Below are 24,617 nucleotides of genomic sequence, written 5' to 3'. Positions count from 1 at the left end.
TGTCTTACCTGCTCCTCCGCTACTTAAAAGAAAGAAATAAAACCTTTCTGGTTCTATTTCTTTCTACTGAGGCCTTCCTCTTCTTCTCGTAAACATGTACGTGGTTTGCTTCTTGCGACTCTCAGCCATGTTCAAAGTCTACAGGGAGAGAGCAGAGGAGCTACAGTGAACGGCTAACACCGAAGCTAACCGCTAAGCTAACCGTTAAGCTAAAAGGATACATAAACACTAGTAAGGCAAGGCAAGGCAAATTTATTTGTATAGCACATTTCAGTACAGAGACAATGCAAAGTGCAATATAAAGTGCTTTACATGATTAAAACATAGGAAAATAAAACAGAATAAAACGTCATAGTAGTGCACAGCCAGCAAGCGGAAACTCAGAAGGAACGAGCACACACACTGGAGTTACGTGAGCGCGTCAGAATGATTGACATGTGGGACAACCAGTAGATAAGGTGATTCCCCCAGAACATGAGGGACAGAGGGCAGTGAGAGCAGGAACAAAACTCTGACAAAACCCTGCTTTTTGGACCGAACCGGAGAGTTTAGTCATACAGCTCCCACAAAGAACTATTTTTTAACCTCCTTTTTGTGAATACACAATGTATTTACTACTTTCAGGATTGAAGGATGATTTTACCCAGTGTAATAAAGAGTGTTTCTAAGCAGGTTTGCCAATCATAGCTGTAACTGGCTGTTAGAGATAGAAAATTACTTTAATAATTATTATAACGCCTTAGATGGAATTTGTATTGCTGGTTTACCGCGCTTGACGTTTTCCCTCCATGTGTTTTTTATCATAGGTAGATCACAACAGAGTTTCTAATGCTCGATACTCATCCCCATCTGCTGTTTTGGTATCAACCGAATGATCCATTCACATGTATCAACAACTTATCTCTGGAATTTTCTTTTCTAAAACATTAATTTAAAACAAAATCATCCATGAAAATTAAAAGTTATATGTTACAGGTGATTTTGGTTATTTAACCTTTTGGCTCTTTAGTTGCTGCTCCTTCTCCTCCATTAACTAGTCATGCATCATGTGACAAAGCTGTGGCTTATACCTTTGTGCCAATTCAGTTAACTTTATTTAATACAGTGTTTTTTTTTTGTACATGTCATAACATCCACTGTTGCACCCCTACATGAATTTTCTAACCCATTCAAAGGAAAAATGAGTCACCGTTCATACAGTTTCAGTCACAAAGACAGCAGATTTATGCTTGTTTGACCACAGCTGCTTTACAGATAGAGGATGAGAACATGTTTGGGTTTTTACTAGTGTTGCACCGATACCGATACCAGTATCGGCCGGGGCGCCGATACCGCACTAAAATGGTATCGGTATCGGCAAGTACCAACAAATAGGTCACAGATACCATTTTGATGTTTGTATGTCACTTGAACGCAGCCTTCTCTCTCCCGACACTCAGTAGTTCTACTGGATTCACTTTGTATTAGTCTTTTTTCCTGCTTTAATAAGGTAGCAGCTTGACAAAGCCATGATAGCAATTATTTTATATCCAAGTAGTATGCAGTTCTTACTATACACACACACACACATTTCAAAGTAATGGTATCGGTATGGTATCGGTATCGGCCGATACTGCACAGACAGGTATCGGGTATCGGTATCGGGGCCAAAAAATGGCATCGGCGCAACACTAGTTTTTACTCCACTTTACCAAAGTCCTATTATTTGCAGCTCTTTTAGTGATAACAAACTCTTAATGTTTCTGTCTAACCTGAAAACTTTGCCACCCCGTTAGGAGCTGGAAGAGTCAGAGGCCTGGATTCGGGAGAAAAGCTCCATCCTGGCCTCTCAGGGCTTTGGGAAGGACCTGAGCAGTGTGCTGAGGTTACTCCAGAAACACAAGACTCTGGCGGGGGAGCTGCTGGCTCACCGCTCACTGCTGCAGGTGTGTGTCTCAGGTTTATGTCTGCAGGTGTGCCCGTCTGGTCCCAGCAGCGCTGCCACCACCAGGACTGCTAAATCCTGCTATTTAATGCTTGTTTTTGTGGGATAGAAAATACTATTCTTGCTTTTTAAGCTGATGAATGAGGTTTAATGCGTGAAACGACGCCTGCCTCTGCGTTGTTGCATTAAGGCAAGGCAAGACAAATTTATTTGTATAGCACATTTCAGTACGGAGACAACGCAAAGAGCTTTACATGATTAAGACATAGGAAAATAAAAGAGAATAAAAGCAGGTTGGAATAAAAATTTAGAAACAAAATAGAACATGGGAAAATAGAAACTAAAAGCAAATAATAAAAACAATTGGACTACAAAGTGATGTTTCAGTCATGTCATGCTTTTAGGCCCATACTTTTCATCATGAAATCAAACTTTACATTAAAATTGCAGCGAAAGAGTAGCAGTCAATGTGACGCTCAGGACGATTATTAAGTTCTCCTGGAATTAAGGTCCTTTAACACAAGCCTGCATTTGAGTTTTCTGTCATGCAGTTTTCTATTTTCTTATCGCAAATAATTTTTCAGCCTGTTTGAAAGTGTATTGTCATCAGAGTCAGGACAACATGAGGCAAGTGCGTAACAAATATAAACTGACTAAGGCTGGACAACATACTGTGGATATATCGTCATTGTGATAGTGTGGGCAACGTTTATCTCTCAGAGGACTGTTTGGCGTGCAATAACTGTTGCTATTATATTCCAAGTGGTGTGAACGTGCATTTCTATGCATATTCATCCAGATGGACAGAGTCTCAGAGCAGCAGATGCTCACACCGGATACTAATGACGGCGTCCAAAATGCTAAAGGTCACAGAGTGATGAAAGATGAGCAAGAGGAAGGGAGATAATAGGCAGATATCACAGTTGAGATATTAATTATAGTATTTTCTAATATTGTGCAGCCCTAAAACAACCTCCAATAGCAGCTCCATTGTTCTCATATTTTCAGTGCACGAAGTAGATCGCTGCTACAAGAACGCACCATGTCATAACCATTTTGTGAAAATCTCCCCTTTAGAAAACATCATACATTTTTATTTTATTTTTTAACAAAAAAACTGTTTGCATGATGAAAAAGTTGTTCAAACACCGCCGAAAATGTCAGTTTTGCAAAACATCTTCATAGACGTAGTCTAAATTTGGAAACTTTAACGGGAAAAAATGTGCAACAACTAAACAAAGTCAAATTAATTACATTTTTGTACCCTAATTATTTAGTTTTATTTAAAGCCTAAAAAAAATATGACTAATTGACTGAATTAAATCCAGTCACTACGGAACAGGACTTTCCCGATTTGTGTCGATGTAGAGTTTACTTTCAGGTCTGAAATTTCAATTTTGAAAGATTCCAGTTTATAATTATAAGAACTGTAACACATAAAAAATAAATTCTCCTTTCTTAGGGGTACTTTTGAATCCAACTAAAAATGAAGGGATTACAAGAATATCCTGATTTATACATTGAAGCATCTGTTCCTAACCTTTATCTGACTTTCATTAAACATCACTAAAGAGCATTTATCGAATAAAAGAAATAAGTTTTTGATTTAAAAAAAATCTCAATTTGACCTAGAAACCCATCATCTGATTCTGAACTCTTAATTGATTGTTGAATCTCCAATTAAAGCCTTTCATAACATGGTTTGCATTGCGCCACAATATTTTGTGTCAAACTACAGAACCTTATTACAAAATCTAAGAGTTGTTGCACTTCAGGAAGTTTTCTGCCTCCTTCTCCAGAACACCATGAAGCAAGGGAAGCAGATCCTGAGTGAAAAGAGCTTTGGCGCAGCGGGGATCCAGGAGCGCATCATGGAGGTCAAAGACGAATGGAAGAAGCTGGAGGACCAGGCTGCACAGCATCTCAGCCACCTGCAGGAGGCGCTCAACTTCTTCCAGTTCTCCACGGAGACGGATGACGTGGCGGCCTGGCTGCAGGACGCCTACCGGCTGGTCTCCAGCGAGGACTTCGGTCACGACGAGTACTCCACCCAGTCCCTGCTGAAGAAACACAAAGGCGTCACGGAGGCCATCGATAAGCACCGATTGCATGTAGTGACGCTGCGCAAACACATGGTGGTGCTGCCTCTGCGATACCGAGAACAGGAGGTGTGTTACACCCTATCTGGGCAAGGATGCTAAACCTCTGTACTGTACTGAGTATATACCTTTCTTGTCTTTTTAAAAGTTTGCTGAGACTCTTACTCCGTGTACACTACCCTTTTTTAACCGTGCCGAGACTGGTCTGAGCTCGGTAACTGAGATAACTATCGAGTGTAAATGGATTGCAAACTGAACTGGACCGTGCCAGACACAACACTGCAAAAACAGAACTAAAATAAGTTAGAATCTTCTTGAAATTAGTGCATTTGTCCTTTATTTGAGCAGGTAAATAAGATAATCTGCCAATGGAATAAGATTTTTGCACTTAAAATAGGAAAAGTCATCTCCATCAACTTATTTCAAGTGCATTATATCTAATTATCTTATTTTTGGGGTAAAATTACTCTCTCCATTGGCAGATAATCTTATTTACCTGCTCAAATCTAGGACAAATACACTAATTTCAAGAAGATTTTACTTATTTTTAGTTCTGTTTTTGCTGTGAACCAGACCGCGCTAAATCTAGACCAGTTCGATAGGTGGGCTCGGCCCGGTTCATCAGTGGCTCGGTTCTCTAATAACAAAGAGCGCATAAGCAGACCGCGTCATCTCCTTACAGCCAGCTGACATTTCAGACATTCATAAAAATACTAGCTTCCCTACCGTGACACACGGTTTCCAGTGAGGATTCTGCTTAGAAGTGTGATGAACCTCAGCGTCTGTTGTTGTTTCCTGCGTCTTTAAATCATGATTAGACGTTGATTTGTCTTATCCACGTCCCAAAAGCCGACTCTGTCAAGTAAATTCACCAAAGGTTGCTGTCTTCGCCTAACCTGACTCTCGCCATATGCATGTCGCTCCGCCTAGCTTCACTCACATCCATCTGGGACCTCTCCCATAGAGAGTGATTTCTCCAACCAATTTTATGGTCCAGCCAATCAAGACGCAGGGCTGGAGTTTCATAGATGTGACGCAGTGGAGACGCGACCGTGACGTGAGACTGTTTTGATAGCAATGGCGGCTCGTGGAGGAAGCAAGCGTTAACATTGATGCTGCTATTTCTTCCGTGTTGTCCAATCTACCTAATATTGTTTCAATAAAAGAACATCAGAGAACGGCTCTGAAGGCTTTTGTTGTTGGAAACCATGTTTTCGCCCTTCTGCCGACCGGATTTGGCAAGTTTTGTTTTCCGGGGCGCGCCCGAAGATGACAGACAAGTGGCTTATCCAATCATATGCAAGGATTTTTGATAAGGCCCAGCCTTCAGTAAAGACAATACCTATGGAGAGGTCCCAGATGGATGTGAGTGGAGCTAGGCGGAGCGAGATACAGCTGGCGGAGTCAGGTTAGTCTTCGCCTGACTCTCCACAAACAATGAAATATCACAAATATAACCAAATATAACTTCCTGAATGTTATGGGCGCCGCCATTTTTATTTGCTTGAGTCCCTCCTTCAATCCTAGAGAGCAGTAGTACCGCAGAGGAACCGAGATAGCGTGATGTGTAAATGGTCGTCAGAACCAAGCTCGGCCTGAACTCAGCATGGACCGGTTTAACAAGGCTAGTCTAAATGGGGCTTATGTCTCCTCGCCTGTCTGTAGGAGGTGCAGGTGCGTTTAGGCGAAGTGGAGCAGCTCTACACGGAGGTCGCAGAGGTCGCCGTACTCAGACAGCAGTGGCTTCACGACGCGCTCGCTGTGTACCGCATGTTCAGCGAGGTCAACGCCTGCGAGCTCTGGATCGATGAGAAGGAGCAGTGGCTGGAGAAGATGGAGATCCCGGAGAAGCTGGAGGACGTGGAAGTGGTGGCACACAGGTAAGGCCTGGATCAGAGGCAGAAAACCCCTGATTGACCTGTTTTTGTTTTTTTTCCTAAATCCCTGCAACTCTCTACCTTAGGTTTGAAAGCTTGGACCAGGAGATGAACAGCCTGATGGGACGGATCCTGGATGTTAATCAGATAGTACAGCAGCTCCTGGATGGAGGTCATCCATCTTCCACGGAAGTCAGAGGTTGTCAGGATCACCTCAACTCCAGGTACAAAACAATGCAGATGCTTCAGGTTCTGATGCAGCTGGACTTGGCGTCACAATAGAACGCTCTGCCCCAAGTTTACTGATTAACACTTTTACAAATGTTAAAAAAAAAGAGCTGATAGCCGGAGCACAAGTCAAACTGGCCAGAGTTTCTGTTGAACCTTAGGTTTGCTAGTCAGACACACACATTTGGACCTTATTCTGTCAGAGAACAAGTACCAGTGCATTTTTGGGTTTAGGCTCTGAAGTGGGACAGATTTTGACTGCCGATATCACTAGTTACGTTTACATGGACGAAAGTAATCGGAAAAAAAGGGCTGATCGGAATAAAAGTGCATCATATAAACACTCCAATAAGGATATTGTGATCATATTAAGGTCAATCGGAATGCAATTATATTCCAAATCAGACGGGTGGTTCATGCAGATTGATAATCCGATCAATGTGAATATGAACGCTTGTCAGGTTCACGTTATTCCGAACGGGGAAAACCGACCCGAGTGCGAATGTGCGCCCGACGTAAACGTGACGTATTTCTGCATTGGTGAGTGATGGAAATACGTCAGGAAGCAAAACTGTCGGTAATCCCGATACAACCTTTCTGTTTGAAAAAATAAAAGAGCTCAAAATTGTTGCTTAGTCAGTAACGTTTCAACCGTAATTAGAACATCGTTCAAGTCCATCCTGGGCGCTCGGAAGACAAACTAACTCGTATAATAATGCTTTGTTTACTATTTTTTTGTATTTTAGCAAAGACGGAAGTTCTTCTTCTGTGGTTTTTTAAGGGGAATTTTAAAAACTGCGCATGTCAGAGTGGTTCTATTCATGAAATTTTGTGCATGTAAACAAAGATACTGAGTCTCAAAGCCTTTGAAAAGCTTTGGCTGTTAAAAGGTTTCTTTCCTTACTTTCTCATTTGACCTAAAAAGCCTTTTTTGTGTTTCTCAAATATCACCATTGTTGCGTGTGGTTGTGGTTTCCGGGTGTAGCTCAGGAGACGGAGCTCATAGCAGCGCTTTCGTAAAGCTCAGCTCAAGAACGCCCCTTTGATTGCAGTTCTCATCTTAAGTAGCAGATGTCCCTACAGATTACAATCTGCCTTCAATCAACAATCACCAGCAGAAGGAGAATGTGTAGAGGACACACTTTCCTAACAGACAGCAGCAACTGCACAGTTTTGTCTTATGAGTCTTACTTTCGGACGTTTGCCTGCAGGAATGAACCGGCCCCTCTTCCTGTTTGGAGAGGACGGCTTTGTGCCGGCCACAAAAAAATATGGATGTGCACAATCAGCCGAAATGCTAATTTTTCACCAGATGCTGCATGAAACTAAAGGAATACATCAGATAATAGGTGCTCCGTGCAAATGGCTGGCACGACACCACAAAATCAAAAATCAGTCCGAACATGAACGTTTTTTTTTTTTTTTTTTTTTGCGCCTTCTTTGAGTTATGCTCGCAGAGATTAAGAGCAAAGTGGGTATTAACTGTTGTAAGCATGCACAAAAAAACAACTTCCATAAGGATGTTCTGGCTGTTTATTAGGGTGCCAGCAGCATATAGGGAAGCCTGGGTGGCCAAACTGCGTCTGCGTGGCTTGGCTGTCAGAGGATTGGCCACACTGACCTCGTGCCAAGGCTACAACATCAGCATGTTCTCAACGGGCTAACAGTACTTTTCAAGTTATTTTATTGATTTCTGCAAATTATTGCAGAGAGCATCACTGCATTACTGCTCTACTGCTGCAGCTTCTTGTGACGAGATCCGAACCCAGTTTATTTATGAGGCACTTTGGGTAAACCTGCTGTTGTTTAAAAGTGCTGTACAACTGATCTAAGGCTGGATTAAACCAGAGAGGTGCAGAGCAGCAAGATGGTTTAGGTATTTATGGATTTCTAGGTAATATCGGACAAATCAACGTTAAGCCCAAGTTTAGATACACAACTTAAAATGTATATCAGCAGAGGTGGTCAGTAACTAGTTACTCAGTTACATTTACTTAAGTAAATGTAACTGAGTAACTAGTTTTATTTTGCTATATTTTAATCATGTAAAGCACTTTGCATTGTCCTTGTACTGAATTGTGCTATATAAATAAATTTGCCTTGCCTTGCCTTGCCTAAGAACCTTTTTGAGCAAAATTTACTTTTAGAAGTAGTTTTACTCCGCTGTACTTTTTACTCTTACTTGAGTAAGTAGTTCATCCACTGTGAGTAACTTCACTGAATAAAGAACAAATTTGTTTTAACCAAAAATGCACCAGAGCGAAACAATTTTTTGTTAAACGTAAACCTCTTGTTTGGACACAAGCTTTGTTGTTTTAATGTTATTTTCTGTCAGCTGAGCTTTTTTTTTTAGCCATTTGGAGGTTTAATGAACATACAATAAACAACATATATTGTCATTGGAAGTACTTTGCACTGTTATAACATACTGTATTTACATTAACTGCTGTAAGTATTGCTTTTTTAAGTTTGATGCTGAAAAATGTAGAATGTTTCTTCTGCCTGAATTCGTTTTTTTGTAATTATGTTATTCTTTGTATATATTTTAGTGTTTAAAATACCAGAATTTGCACAGAATTTGCACATAACAGACGTTCCAATTAGTTACTCAGTACTTAAGTAGCCGTATTACCAAATATTTCTTTACTCTTACTCTGGCTGACTACTTTTTACATTTATCTGAGTAAAAATATGTTGAAGTAGTGCTGCTCTTACTTAAGTACAAGTTTTGGCGATTCTACCCACCTCTGGACACTAGTTACTTAAAATAGTTACTGCAGTAGATGTTTTCTTGTTGCAATTGAGCTTTCAATAGCAGAAATTATATATTGGCAGTGCAAAATTTACTCCACACTACCTATTAAATGCTTTGTGCAAAATTGGAGTCCTGTTAACCGATCATAGCAGACGAACATTCAACTTATGCAGCAAGGAGTTGCAACATATTTATATGCAAAACTCATAAAACACAGCAGAACTAGCGTCAAGCATTGCACTTTAATTTAACCTTTAATTATAAAATGTTTATGAACAAACAGCGATTTACCTTCATACAGATGGACATGGGGTAGTTCCCCGTTGATTACTGTTGTTTTCGGCTGCATGCCTTTATCCAATCTTTTTCTGTTTTAGACTTTACGTACTAGACTTTTAAGGTTTTGGAAAAAGAATAAACTGTTTTTCACCCTCTAAATGCGTGTCTATCAACGTTTAACGTTTTATCCAATGTTCTTAACCAAATCACTCTGATCGTAATTCGTTCGTATTGCAAAGTCCCGACAATGTTGATTGGAGGTGAAGGGCCTGCAGGGAATAGCTGTTTCTCTTTGGGACAAATTGCGATCACTGATTGGTCGGTTACTAACGAGCCTCCTGGATTGATTGACAGGCGGCGGCAGGTCAGTTCAAGTTACCAATGCCAAAAACCTACAATCTCCGGCTTAAGTTCCCTTGCATACAGAAAAATGTACCTATTGAGGGCTTTGTGCACCCATTCTTTGAGTTCTTTCTTCTTCCCACATCCCAGAAACATGCATGTCACGTAGGTCTGCACACAAATAAATGTTTTAATGCCTTTCTGCTTTGAGTTCATGGCAAACATGAAACCCAGATAATAAATGTTTAACATTTCCATCTCAAAAACAAGGTTCTATTGAAAAAGCGCTGCATAAAACAGCCAGCAACACCAAATACATCTCATGCCCCAGAGCCTGGATCATTTAGCATCATTTAGTTCCTATGCTCCGCTTATCTGGAACAAACTTCCAGAAAAGTGTAAAGGTGCGGAAAGCCTGAGTTCCTTTAAATCAAGATTAAAAACACATTTGTTTAGGATTGCCTTCAACTGTTCTAGTTAACTGAATCACCACTTTTTTGTTCCAATTTCTATCTAAATTTTATTCCTACTTGCTTTTATTCTGTTTTAATTTGCTTTATTTTAATCATGTAAAGCACTTTGCATTGTCCCTGTACTGAATTGTGCTATATAAATAAATTTGCCTTGCCTTGCCTTGGATGCATGGTACCTAAATAATTAGCTAACATTTAATCCCGGCAGCTCGTCACAATATGTACATTGGGTGTCGCTGGGCATGTTGCAGAAACCATAACTTTGCAATATAGTGTGCAGCCCTAACGTTCGCTTAATTAGCCTCTCAAATGTGCCTTTGAGAGCGAGGGTGTGCGCTCACTCGCATTCATTGACTGCTTTAATGTCTGGCAAGAGCAGAGTCTTGTGACCTTGGCTCCTCGCGTTGTCTCAGGGCGACCATCTGTGCTGCTTTCCTTCCTCCGGATGAGGTCAGCTCGCATCACATGTCCAGAAATATCAGGCAAACACTAAAGATCGGATTCTGATACCACCTCGTCGGGCATTAGAATGGTAATCTGATTTGCAGTTTAAATGAGAAATCCTCCCATAAATATAATCTTTATAAAGTTTTGATGTAGATTCTATCACCTTTATGTTGAACAAATGCACTTTGTTTCTATAGAGTAGATAAAATCCGGGTTATCCATTGAAATCCTCATTTGTCTTCAGGCAGCAACGGATCACTGCCTGCAGGACAACTTTTGTAACGCTGAGGTTGGTCCCTGCAAAGCATTGTTGCCTCGTTAAAATCCCAGAGATGTCTGATGATGACGTCTGAGGGGGAGATAACTTATCTCTGTCAGCTGAACAGGTCTGTTTACTCAGACCTGCAGGTCTGGACCAGAACCAGGAGGACATATTGTAGGATGGGCAGTGGAGTAGATGAGACGTGTGGGACACATGGATGCATTTGTGTTATTCTGACAGTATGAGTTACAGGTTTGCATTAATTACAGTGACACACATCATTAGCATCACTTAGAATACGTTGAAGATTAAACTGTTTTAATAATTACTACAGACACAAACCTTTAAAATCATATAGTGAATGTTTTTAGTTGTGTAAGTTTGTTATCAAGAAGGGTGTGAGAGAGTGGCTAGTTCATTGATATTAATAAAAAGGTTAAAAATAGATAAACTATACGTTTTTGTTGTTGAAATTTAATTTAAACTTATAAACACTTTAATGCTAAAACCATGGAGTATAAAATGTACATTTTTAAAGCAGATTTTGGATTTTCGGCTTCCTGCATGTTGTAATTCAATAAGTAGTTTATTTTTGTACATATGTAAGAAAATTTAGTTATCAGTTACGCTGGAAGCAACACAGTTCATGAGTTTTACCATGTTAATTATCTTTTTTATGTTTTTTTTTTTTGATGAATATTTTCTAGGTTTGCTCGCGTTTCAAATGCCTGTTGCTGGAATGATTTCTAAAGTGGTACAAAAGAAACAAAAGGAAAAGGGAGAAGCAAGAGATAAATGCGATTTTTACTAGTACTACAGATCTGTTTGATGTTTTATTTAATAATTCGGGACACATTTCCACCAGTATATTTACATTTTCACTCAGGAGAAGCAGATTATTTGCAAATTTATGGACGGGGCACAACATTTCCTCCTAATCTTTTGACAAATCACAGTAAAACTAATCCTTGGAATCCCTAGTAGTTGTTTTTTTTTTATTTTTTGTTTTTTATAATTTAACCAAATCGAGGATTCAGAATCAGCTAAAATCACCAAGTGCACACTTTGCAGACATGTTAAGTTTCTATAAATCTGCCGTGTCGCCTCCAGGTGGAACACCATCGTGGAGCTGGTGGAGCAGAAGAAAGATCAGCTCGACTCGATGTTACGTCTGCAGAATTACCTGCTGGAGTGTGCTGAGATCAAGTCCCAGATCCAGGACAAGAGGAAAGCCATCGACGCCACGCAGTACATGGGCAGCGATTTGGGGGGGGTCCTCGCCCTGCAGAGACGCCTCTCTACCATGGAGGGAGCCCTGTCTGTCCTGGAGCCCAAACTGCTGCATCTACAGGTACAGGAGTCCTGCAGAGGAACCGCGCTATTTAAAGATTTTAAAATCTCTCTGACATCAGACCAGCTGCTCCATATTCAGAGCTGTATTACAGTGTATCTTTATGTCATTAACGTTTTATTGCATAGTAAAGTTTTAATGGCTTCAGCTCATCGTGTTTGCAACAAAAAAAACACACACACACACACAACTGAACGTTGCAGAGTAGCTGAAAGAGGAGTAATTCTGTTTTTGCCGATGCAGGAAGAAGCGGAGTATCTGGCCACGGCCCATCCCAGTCGGACCATGGAGATCCTTGTGCCGTTCGATGGCATCAGCGTGGAATGGGAGGAGCTTAAAAGGACCCTGCAGGGATGTGAAGACTCGCTGATGGTGGCCAGCAGGCTGCAGAGCTTCATACAGGTGCACATAAAGAAAATAGCGTACGGAATGACCAGTGAAATATTGACATAGATCATAACTCCAGCAGTTAAGTAACCAAAGTAAAAACAGAATCCTGTTCAACGTAAAGGCTTGGTCTTAGCAGAGCGATGATCTAAAACCAAAGCACATGCAGTTTGTTGTCATCCTTTTGATCTACTAAGTGCACCCGTGCAGCTTCTGTTAAGATTTAAAAATGAAAGAAGCACCCAGATGCTGCTTAATCCCCTTTTTTAAACTGTTTTCTGGTTGTGCATTACCTCAGTGCCAAAGCAGAAAGACGTCAGCATTCACATTAGAGAAGCAAATAATCAGCAGACTTCTTTAAAAAAAAAAGAATATTCCCAGGAGGAAAACCTGAACACGGTTGCCGATCTTCCCACCGGTGGGAAGGAGTGTCTAAGCCAATTCCCACCAAGGTCAGGGTGAGCAATACTCAGGGAGACTACAAAACCTACAGACCCCAGTTAGCACGTGTCAATATTACAGTTTTTATTGATTGCTTTGACGCAGCAGTCAACTCAAAAGCCACATTTTTCAAAACAGTTAACGCAGAGGCCTAAACAGTTGCACCAATGATCAGAATTACACATTTTGTTTGCAAAAGGCTCCAACTCTGCCAAAACATTTAAAATATGGACCAAACAACAATTTGCCCTCAAACAACACAACTTGCACACAAATGTTTGAGCCCTTCCAATAATTCATTACACAAAAGGCAACAAAATACAAAATACCACACTCAATGTGAATCAGTGCAGCATTGCTGGTTCATTGTAGCCAAAGACTGTACGCAGCTTACATGTCCGTGTCATTTGTAGACAAATTTGCCTTCTTGCAAAAAATGGATCCAGAATCAGATATGCTGTGATGCAAATTTTATTGATTATTCATTCCATTTTTTCAGATTGTGGCTACAAATGAAATATTCCAACAGAAGATACTAAAGCTGTCTCTTCTCTCTTGACGAATAGGCCACATGGCCTCATTTTCATCACACTCAATATTTTCCCTTGCGATGCACCTAGGGAAAAATCTTCTTGCAAGCCTGATCCATCCTTGACATGCCTCTGCATCTATATCATAGGCAGCAGCAGACATTGCATTGAGCAAGGACATCTGCTCATAGGAAAGGTGATCATATACCTTCCATCTCCATGCATTGAAGGATTCCTCTATAGGAATAGATACAGATATATATGTATATACTGTATAGTGTTTGACGGAGAAAACATGGCCCAGGTTTACAAAGACGCATCTAATCGATGTAGAGATATCTGCACATGGTCATGTTCTCAGAACATGAAACACAATATTCCTCCTTACTTTTACCAGATACTGATGGAGTCTAATGGGAGGTTGGTGCTAAAGGTGGTTCCACGAGCTTTTGCTCTGCTTTTCTTTCTTAATTCGTGCCTAATGAGAGCAATGTCATCTCCCATCAGGACCTGGACTCCTTCCTCACCTGGCTGGTCCAGACTCAGACGTCTGCTGCCTCGGACCAGCTTCCCAACGACCTGGAAGAGGCGGAGAAGCTCATCAACAAACACGCCGCTCTCAAAGAGGAGATCGGACGGTAGGTGGCTGCTGCACTAATATTCTCCCCCCCATGGCCGTGTTGGACCTAACATCCGTGGCGGTCTGCACGCAGGTACGAGGAGGACTACGAGCGCCTCCAAGCCATGAACGAGCTTCTGGAGTCGGAGGACGCCCCTCTGCCTCAGGCCGCCCTGCAGCAGTGGCTCCAGAAGCTCGACGTCGGCTGGAACAAGCTGCTGGAGATGTGGGAGAGCCGGCGGGAGGTTCTGGTCCAGGCTCACATTTTTCACCTGTTCCTGAGAGACGTCAAACAAGCCGAGTCCTTCCTGAACAACCAGGTGGGGCACACAGAACAAGTTGTGTTTTCTAACTTAGAACTACCGCTGGTTGTAAATGTTTGCATGAAACCCGAAGCAGAAACGCTGCAAAAACGGATCTAAAAATAAGTAAAATGTTCTGAAAATGTGTGTTTTGGTCCTAGATTTGAGCAGGTAAATAAGATTATCTGCCAATGGAATAGATAGATAGATTAACTTTATTGTCCCAAAGGAAATTTGATTTGGGTTACAGACTCTGGCTGCTACATAGTCCAAACTATGCGTCACACTGCATTCACACATAACACTACTATAAAAATTCCATTATAAGACAACAAATAGATACATAAAGGAGCATGTTACATCATATTCACAATAAAAATTTGAAAGAAGAGAAAAAAATAATAATAATGATGATAATAAATAAATAAACATGTATAAATACCGTTCTTTAAAAAAATCTGTTTTAAGAGATACTGAAAAAAAAATACAAATAAAAGAGCATGTGTCAGTTTAAATGTTGAATACTGTTGCCTATTCCACAATTTACTGCTTAATGCTATTTGTTGCTTTAATGGAAAGCGGAACAAATGAGTTCTTATAGCGGTTTAATCTACAGGCAGGGACTCTAAGACGTCGACCTGATGGAAGGAACTGATGAGTATTTTGACCTCTAAAATAAGATAATTAGACATCCTGCACATGAAATAAGATAATAGATATGAATTGTTCCTATTTTAAGTGCAAAAATCATATTCTACTGGCAGATTATCTTATTTACCTGCTCAAATCAAGGAAAAATACACAAATTTTAAGAACATTTTATCTATTTTTAGTTCCGTTTTTTGCAGTGAAGACATCAGTGATAACCTCAGGAAATGCTCCTATCCTCCTTTTTTTTTTTTCTACTGTCGTTTATCTGGCTTTGCTTTACTTTGACCACGTCACCTGACGGCCCCTTAGGAGTCGGCTCTGGCTCACGTGGAGCTCCCCACCACGGTGGAAACGGTCGAAGGCGCCATAAAGAAACACAAGGACTTCACCACCACCATGGAGCTGAACCTGCACAGGATCAAAGCCGTGATCGAGGCGGGAGAAAGCCTGATCAGCCAGAACAACATCTACTCGGAGCGCATCAGGGAGCGCATCGACACCCTGGCCAGCAGGTACGAGGACGCTCACACCGTCAAAGGAAAAGTGCTTAAAGGGACACAGGAGAGGTCCATTTACATGCAAATGTCTGCGGACTAGGGGTGTAAATCACGAGACAATACTATATTGATTTGTTTAGATGACGATACGATAATTATCGATATCACAAAGTCTGTTACGAAGCGATTTCGATTAAATTCAGTTCACAGGTTTGCTATCGATTATGTGATATCATCTAACACTAATATTTACACTGATATCAACTCACAAAGAAATTATCTGACCATTTTATTTTTAAGCTCCTACATGTAGCAGGAATTTAAGCATTCTTCTAGTTTTAAAATATTGATACATCACCTGCCTACTGCTTTGGGAATTTCAAAGTAAAGGTGCATTTAAAAAAAAAAAAAAAAAAAGACGACGTGGATCGATATTTTCATTTTGCACAGATGATTAATCATTTAATCGACACATCGATGTGAATAAATTACACTCCTACTGAGAGCATCAATGGTATGGACTGAACTGGCTTTTAGGTGCTGTTTTTGCATAGTTGAAGGATTTTCAGCTAAAACAGGATGAATAAATACGCAGTGAGTAGACAAAGCTTCTATAATAAAGTGGTTATCCGTCCGCGTATCATGTCTGCAGGTTTTTACTGGAAGGGTTTTAACCTGCATTAAAAACTGCGTTGGTTTAAAGGTATACTATGCAACCGGGGTTGATTTTCCAGCGAGGCTCCCCCCAGAGGGCGAAAGTAAAAGTGCACTGTCATAAAGATGCTCAGCTGTTCTGGTTTCTCCGTCAAGCCAGGCGCGGTTGTTTTGAGCTTAGCAGACAGGCGAACGCAACGAAAAGTCGAAAAAACGGCAGTACAAACAATGACTAACACAGTGAAAGTAGAATAGTAGAACTCACGCTACCGCCTCGCCAACATAAAAAAAAAAAAAAAAATAATAATAATAATAATAAAAACTCGATATGCTTGCATGTTTATTTGACGTTAACACGCGGTTCTTTGTTGTTGCTTTCGCGCGTGCATATAGTGAATGGCAGGGCAAAAACACATGGAGTTCTCGCCGTAAAGCGAGACTTCTGTGGGTGCGGGCCGAGGGCTCTTGCAATTGCAAGTACGGTATTTCCCCCACAGACCACCAGGGCGGCCGAGAAAACCTTTGTTCCACCTGAAATGACTAATTTAATCATCTAAAACGGTATGGAACACATTAATTAACTGAAAAATGTTGCATAGTATGCCTTTAAATTCAGTTCACAGGTCTGCTATCGATAATGTGATATCATCTAACACTAATATTTACACTGATATCAACTCACAAAAAAAATTATCCAACCATTTTATTTTTAAGCTCTTACATGTAGCAGGCATTTAAGCATTCTTCTGGTTTTAAAATAATAATACGTCCCCTGCCCACTATAGTCTCGTTCCTTGGGAATTTCAAAGTCAGAATCAGAATCAGAATCAAGTTTAATTACCAAGTAGGTTTGCACTTACAAGGAATTTGACTTGGTATTGATGGTGCAGACAAAAAATAAGAATACAGTAAAATAAGACGTAAAAAGGATATATACACGGAAGCTGTATATACTCAGTAAAGGTGCGTTTTAAAAAAAGACGATGTGGATCGATATTTTCATTTTGCACAGATGATTAATCATTTAATCGACACATCGATGTGAATAAATTACACTCCTACTGAGAGCATCAATGGTATGGACTGAACTGCTGTTTTTGCATAGTTGAAGGATTTTCAGCTAAAACACGATGAATAAATACACAGTGAATAGACAAAGCTTCTATAATAAAGTGGTTATCCGTCTATGTATCATGACTGCAGGTTTATACTGGAATGGTTTTAACCTGCATTAAAAACTGCGTTGGTTTAATTTAGGGACGTCATCAGGTTTAAACTCTGCACACCACCACCATGGGTGCATCAATCTGAAAAATCTACGCAGCTGGTAAAACACAACAGCGGTTATGAGAACAATGGCCTCTTTGGCTCTTAAAGCTGAGAGACTCACAATGAGACAAAGACACAAAGAAAAGCATCTGTTTGGTCCCAAACTAGACACCTGACCGTGAAATCCGGGTGGCAGCTGAGCACTTTGGTCTGTTCTTTTCTGAAAAGACTAAACCTAAAGCAAAACCACATGCTTTTTGCATTAGCTTAACATGACTGGACAAAGTGGCCAGCGCATGCATGAGTGTTTGCCTGTTATAAAAATGTCCCTTTAATTCGCAAACTAAAATCTGCACCTAAAATATCTCCTCCTCCACCAATAAGCATCTGCATGCTGAGGCAGATTCCCCACATTTAAATGAGGTCTTATCCATTAGTGCTAAGTCCACCCATATTTATGTATATTAATGGTTAGAGCCCAAGTAAATTGCTTTGACCCTGACTAACTATTGCTGCTGTTTGTGAATTCATGAAGCTCCTCGTTTTTTTTAAACTATGTTAAACTGGTCATTGGTTCCTTTTCTGCACCAGATTCAGAAAGCTGATGGCACCAAATGCATGCAAACCCACCCATCTAGCGCAGCACATAAAAGCAATTTGTGTCCATTTTGGCGGCAGGTCGCAGTCAGCCTCTCGTCAACCATAACCACAGCAGGTGCTGAGGGAACAAAGAATAAATGTATTTTTAATAATGTTTTAATTACGGTTCTGATGTGAACAGACCTTCCTCAAATATTTAAATTTAGGGAAAATATTTGCTTGGAGCAACCATGCATCAAAAATGGTGTTTCAGTATCAGCAGGAGATACCGCAGACGGTAAAATGCATTTAAAGGAAGCGTCACAGTAAACAGATTCCTCCAGAAACAAAAAAAAATCTGATGTTCAAAATGTGTGTGATTGTAACACAGCAGAAGCAGGGACAGTTTTTTTTTTTGTTTGTTTGGTTTGTGTCATTTTTTATAGTTCAACTTCAATCATAAATTCTCTCTTTTATGTGCTTTGGGTGTCCTCGTCTGGTTCTAGATGTTTTATTTTGTGAACTTGTTTCTGTTAGTTTTGTTTCGGGATACCCAACCCTACATCCACTGAAGCAAATGTGTGGCAGCGATGTTTTGCTCACTGCTCCTGTCTGGGTTCCCTTTTAATATATTTAAACATCTAAACAGCTTCTCGCTGAGAAACGTTCTGTCAACCTAGATTTAAATCCTCCTTCTGTTTCTTTTTCAGGGGAAACCAGAACAGGGAGCTGGCTCAGCAGTGGCTGGAAAAGCTGAATGACCAGTGGGAACTTCAGAGATTTCTCCAAGACTGTCACGAGGTAGGAAGCTGAAGGCATTTGCTTGTGTTGTTGCATCCATTCAGGCAGCAAGTAATGTTCCTCCCCAGATACTCTATTGTAGAAAGTTCCCTCCGTCGGGGTCGGGGGAACTGGTGGTTTGACAGATGGAACATTTTTGAAGTCTTATTTTGGCTACATTCACACTGCAGGCCTTGACGCTCAATTCAGATTTTTTTGCGTGTCCGTTCACATTTCCAAATATATGTGACTTGTATGTGATCTCCTGTGTGAACTGCATTCATACGCCTAAGTGTCCCGCATGCGCAGTAGAGGACGCGATGACGTCATACGTAGCAAAGCGTGCTCATTGTTTGTGGAAGTAAACATGGATCGTGATGCTGCAGCGTATGTTGCGTTCTTTACTTTATTCTCCAACCGGAGCAGCACATTACCGACGCAATCTTTTTAAGAAGATCCAAAAGGTAAAAGAGCCAAATTTTAGTGACATGAGCGGCTTTACTGATACAGACTTCATTCATAATTTTAGAATGACAAAGGCGACCTTTATGTGCGTCTGAACGGATCTCTTTAGCGCTCTCACGTAAAAACACATCTTCGGCGGCCATAGCAGCGAGTAAACGCGTTGCTGTGGGGCTGTATGGAACAACAGGTGTTTGTTACCACACAATAGTCAACCTCTTTTTATTTTTTTCTTTTTATTTTTTTAGCCAACCTCTATGGCATAGCCAGGTCCACCGTTAGTGACGTTTGTCAAGTATCAAGGACGTGTAGGTCGGATGAATGCGACCCGGCCGTACAGACACAGACTCAGGCTACGTTCACACTGCAGGTCTTAATGCTCAATTACGATTTTTTTGTGAAATCAGATTTTTTTTGCGTCGTTCACATTTCCAAATATATGCGACTTGTATGTGATCTCCTGTGTGAACTGAATGCGTTCAACCTAAGTGTCCCGCATGCGCACTCTAGGACGCGATGACGTCACACGTAGCAAGCGTCCTCAGTGTTTGTGGAAGTAAACATGGATTATAATGCTGCCGCGCATTTTGCAATCTTTAATTTATTTTCTAACCGGAGCTTTCCGTCCATTGACTGCTATCCTCATTATAGTCCGCTATGGGTGTCGTTTTTCTTCCCGCTTCTGCATAGCAGGACGCAGAATAGTGACGTTTGTCGAGTATCGGTGACGTACAGGTCGGATAAATGCGACCCGGCCGTACAGACACAGGTCGCATTTGAAAAGATCAGATACGTATCGGATTCAGGACCACATATCCAAGTGGCCTGGGTCGCATTTGAAAAAATCCGATCTGTGTTGTTCAGACTGTCATGAAAAGATCAGATCCAGGTCGCATATGGGCAAAAAAATCGGATTTGGGTCCCTTCAGGCTGCAGTGTGAACGTAGCCTTTGACTTTTTCCCCTTTACAAAAAAATTTACATGTTCTAATTAGTGTAATTTAATTGTAGAGAGTTTACAGAAATTTACAGAAAAACAACGTTCAATAAAAGTTCAAATCGATTTTAATGTCACATAGTCACCAAAAATGAATTTTATCTGACAAATTGTGTTAAAACTAGGTTTGTTGCACGTATTCACCAGGTTTAGTCACGTTTTAACCTGAAAACTGACTCAGAGTTTATCTGCTGAGCTGTTTTCTCTCCTAGATGGAGCCACTAGAAGAGCTAGTTCCGCCATCACATTTGTACTTTTCTTTCACATAGAAAGTACTACTGGCTCAATGCTTCTGCGCTCTTTTTGTACGTATGCTGTTTTCTCTAACCCCCAGTGGGTCGTGGTAGATGGCTGTTCACACGGAGCCTGGTTCTGGTTCTGCTGGAGGTTTCTTCCTGTCAAAAAGGAGTTTTCCTCCCTCCACTTTTTATGATCGGAGAGGACATGGATATAGTTTTATAAGGTTCATTGACCAAACTATTGCTGTCTGCACTGCAAAAACAGAACTAAAAATTAATAAAATCTTCTTGAAATTAGTGTATTTGTCCTTGATTTGAGCAGGTAAATAGAATTATCTGAATTATTTGACCCCTAAAATAATATAATTAGATATACTGCACTAGAAATAAGATGATGAAGACGAGTTGTTCCTATTTTAAGTGCAAAAATCTTCTTCCAATGGCAGATAAGATTATTTACTTGCTCAAATCAAGGACAAATACACACATTTCAAGAACATCTTTCTTAGTTTTAGTCCCCTTTTTGCAGTGTGTTCCAGAAAGTTATGACTGAAGGTGACATTTGGAGAAGAGGACAATCTGAAGCTTACTGTGGGAACCATCAGAGGGAGAGGTTCCAGTCTGGTTTGGCGGTTGGGATACTGTGAACTCTCCATAGGGATCGGTGTTGCTGGGTGGCTGGTGACGACCACAGAACTGGGGATTTATCCTGGAGGTTCTTGTGGAGAATCAGAATGTGGTTTGAAAAGGGATGATTGCACAAGTAATCCCAGGAACAACACAGCTCATTGGTTCTGAAAACCAGAGAACACACAACTAGAAGATCAGCAGGTTTTTTTTGGCCTGAACTCTAACCAGCACAGTTGAAGATCAGGTGGATGACAGCTGGTCATCAGGCAGCTTCTTAAATACTCAGAGGTGGATTAGATGATTGCATAACCCCAACATTTAATAAAATAACATTTTATTTATATAGCGCCAATTCATAAAATATATATATATATATATAGATTGGTCAGAAAGTTTCCTCTCTAAGGAAACCCAGCAGGTTGCATCAAGTCTCTCAAAGCAGCATTCCCTCCTCCTGAAAGAGCGTAGAGCCACAGTGGACAGTCGTCTGCATTGTTGATGGCTTTGCAGCAATCCCTCATACTGAGCATGCATGAAGCGACAGTGGAGAGGAAAACTCCCCTTTAACAGGGAGGAGAACCTCCAGCAGAACCAGAACCAGGCTCAGTGTGAACGCTCATCTGCCTCGACCCACTGGGGCTTAGAGATGACAGAGCAGAGACACAGAAAGCTCAGAAGCTCACATTGACCCAGGAGTACTTTCTATGGTAGATGGTAATAGAGGATGATCTGCCTCCCCTGATGATGTCATAGCTAACAGAACGCCAGACCAGGTGTACCTTCTATGAAGAGAAAAAGAGAGAGAACAAAAAGTTAAAAGCTGAAATATCAACAAACAATGCAGATTGGAGAGCAGTAGGAGAACTCAGCATAGTGAGAGAAATAGACCCTGATGTCCTCCAGCAGCCCAAGCCTATAGCAGCATAACTACAGAGATAGCTCATGACACCTACCTGCATGCCAGCGACTGTCCGCTGTGGCTCCACGCTCATCCAGGAGGAGTGAATGCTAAGCCAACAACTCGATGCAATCTGCTTGGTTTCCTTAGAAAACCTGTGACCAATTTGAATAATAAACCGAATTTTACTGTTTTCAAGGCTAAATTAGCTCCTTAGGCTCCCTAAATTAGCAATTAGCTGCCTCACCCAGCGGTGTCCAAAGTGTGGCCCCTGGGCCGTTTGAGGCCCCTGGACGCTTTTTGTGCGGCCCCCCAGCTGCAGTCATAGAATGATACAAACTTGGCCAGCAGAGGCACTTAATCCAGATCGAGACTTTTTAAAGTTATTATTAATTATTTAAATCATTCCTGACAAATTGAAGTCTTATAATAATGTAAAACATTAGGTATTTGTCTTTAAATAACCAAGCTTCTCACATTTACTTAATTTTCAGAGTGGACAGGACCACTCCTCTGCAGTGAGCTTTGCTCAAACCTCGGTCTGGTTTTACTTAACTTATTAAACTTTGGAAAAAAACTGGTGCCGAAATGGAACGAGTTTAAATCAAACTTGTTCTTACATAGAGAATGTATTTTCTAACTTTATGCCTCTCTTTTAATAAGGTAAACGTACCAAACCCTTATAGGTTTTTGGATCTAGAATGATTTGCACAATGCTTTACTGACTTTAAAAAGTCACAGTATAATTTTTGTGGTTTAGATTTTTTTAAAAGCTGAATATATCTTCGGCACACGTGACAAAAAAGGATGGACACCCCTGGACTAACCAATCAGAGAGTTGCTCTCAGTTGCCCTGAAAGATACTAGAAGGAGCCAGAGCAGGAGAGCAGCTGTGGAGGAACCCTAATGAACAAAGAATTAAATTTAACAGTTTTAATAATCTCACCGACAAATACAGTTTGTACTTATTTTTTTGTGCAGTCTAATCGACGCCCCCTGGTGGCCACAGCTCTTGGAAACCAGTGAAATAATGCCACTGCTCCTCCTAATGTTAGTTTTCTCTGGGTTAAAGGTGCGGCTGTAGCAACATAATTTTATTGAGGATAAATAAATAATGGGAAAAATATTGAATAAGCATGAATAAAAAGTGGAGAAATTCCCAAAGAATATATATAAAAGAGGGGATAATGTATTTTTTTTTGCATTACACAATGTCAGTAGCCTAAATGGTCATCTAGTAGTTTGCTGGCTTAATGCCATCACCTGCCTTTTGATTTTTGATCACTGCGTGGAACATTTCTCAAATGTAAAAGCACCAAAACGTGCAGAGAACAAGATGCATTGATCTGCTGCAACATGCTTTAAAGTCCGCCTATTTGCACCGTGATCCAGGGACCAATTTACTTTTCAACACTGCTCTGTTCTCTTCTAGAGCTGTGAGCCGTGCGCTGTAGAGTTTTTTTCCCCCTTAATTTTATGCCTGTCGTTTTGCCAAAATACAATCACTTTATTCAGTAAAATGGAGGTTAGAGCGCACTAATATCAAATACATAAAGTAGCAAAATGACTGCTGAGCAAAAATAAATATGCAAATCAAAATAATGACGAGGATATAAATAAGGAAGGTTCAAACATTTTGATGCTGACAATTTTGCTAAATTTCATCATCATGACACAATTTCTTCATCGAGTCTAATTGGTTAATTTATGTCCTTTGATCACAAAAGCACATTTGTGTTTTTTTTTTCTTCTTTTCTTGTACTATCAACCAATCACAGCTCTTGAAAGAGAGTCACACCTAGCAACAGAGTCAGCCACACCTCCTCACTAAGATTAAAAAAATCATCTCCTCAGTCAGGGTCGCTCTCAGCAGCGTCTGAATCGCTTTTAAGCCTAGGTAGGATTTTTAGGCGAAGGTAGGAGCTCTCTGAGGATCGTTGTGAACACGGACGCTGGTTTTTGGTTTGCTGGTGAGCATCTGAATGACTGAGAGGAAACGTGGGAGAAAGTGTTGTGGTCAGATGACAACAATATCGAGTTTTCTCGCCCCGCCATGTTCGGAAGAAGAGGAATGGTGGGAACGACCCGGAGAACGGCATCTGCCACAGTCGAGCATGGAGGTGGAAGAATGATGATTGGGGCTTTTTCTTCTGCGGGAGGGTCGCAGAGTTTGGTGATGGCGGTCCCAAGCTGCCTTCAGACCATTAACAGAGTTTAGAAAGGTGGAAACTATGGTCAGTGAGTAGAAGAGCTCGTAGGGCAAGTTTAGGTCAGGATTAGCAGTTGTTTGATTTGATTGGTTGGTTGGTTGGTTGGTTGGTTGATTGATTGATTGATTGATTGATTGATTGATTGATTGGTGGGTTGGTATGTAATCTGTGTGACATATCAACACCCAAACAAGCTCTAAGAGCCCCAGTTCTGATTATGTTTTGTAGGATGAAATGCTTATTTCATGCAGGGACAGCGTACCAGTGCTTTACTTTGCACAAATATGAGTGTTTGTTAGTCATGCGGTAAATCTGCCCCTTTTGTACTTCTGTTTCAGGCATGCATGTGTGAGGAAAACTCACAGAGTCATCTGCATTGTCTGTGCTTTCTGTATAAAATATGTGTACATTCATTTATTTAGACCTATTTTTTTAT

At 40.7% G+C, this 24,617-nt stretch overlaps 1 protein-coding gene across 3 annotated transcripts in view; it reads left to right on the top strand.

Annotated features, from left to right (window-relative positions):
* Nucleotides 1-24,617, top strand: part of LOC105933065 (spectrin beta chain, non-erythrocytic 4) — a 129,324-nt gene that overhangs the window by 42,864 nt on the left and 61,843 nt on the right. For all 3 annotated transcript variants that reach the window (XM_036149866.1, XM_036149867.1, XM_036149869.1), the window contains exons 15-24: nt 1,776-1,925; nt 3,724-4,092; nt 5,689-5,903; nt 5,987-6,124; nt 11,797-12,037; nt 12,281-12,439; nt 13,903-14,033; nt 14,109-14,334; nt 15,277-15,479; nt 18,677-18,767. In XM_036149866.1, coding sequence (XP_036005759.1) covers nt 1,776-1,925; nt 3,724-4,092; nt 5,689-5,903; nt 5,987-6,124; nt 11,797-12,037; nt 12,281-12,439; nt 13,903-14,033; nt 14,109-14,334; nt 15,277-15,479; nt 18,677-18,767 — 1,923 coding nt within the window. The remainder of the gene's footprint in view (nt 1-1,775; nt 1,926-3,723; nt 4,093-5,688; nt 5,904-5,986; nt 6,125-11,796; nt 12,038-12,280; nt 12,440-13,902; nt 14,034-14,108; nt 14,335-15,276; nt 15,480-18,676; nt 18,768-24,617) is intronic.

Source organism: Fundulus heteroclitus, chromosome 18 (assembly GCF_011125445.2).
Source record: "Fundulus heteroclitus isolate FHET01 chromosome 18, MU-UCD_Fhet_4.1, whole genome shotgun sequence".
Taxonomy (NCBI): domain Eukaryota; kingdom Metazoa; phylum Chordata; class Actinopteri; order Cyprinodontiformes; family Fundulidae; genus Fundulus; species Fundulus heteroclitus.
The sequence above is the reverse complement of the archived record's forward strand: the minus strand, read 5'-3'. Positions and strand labels throughout refer to the sequence as shown.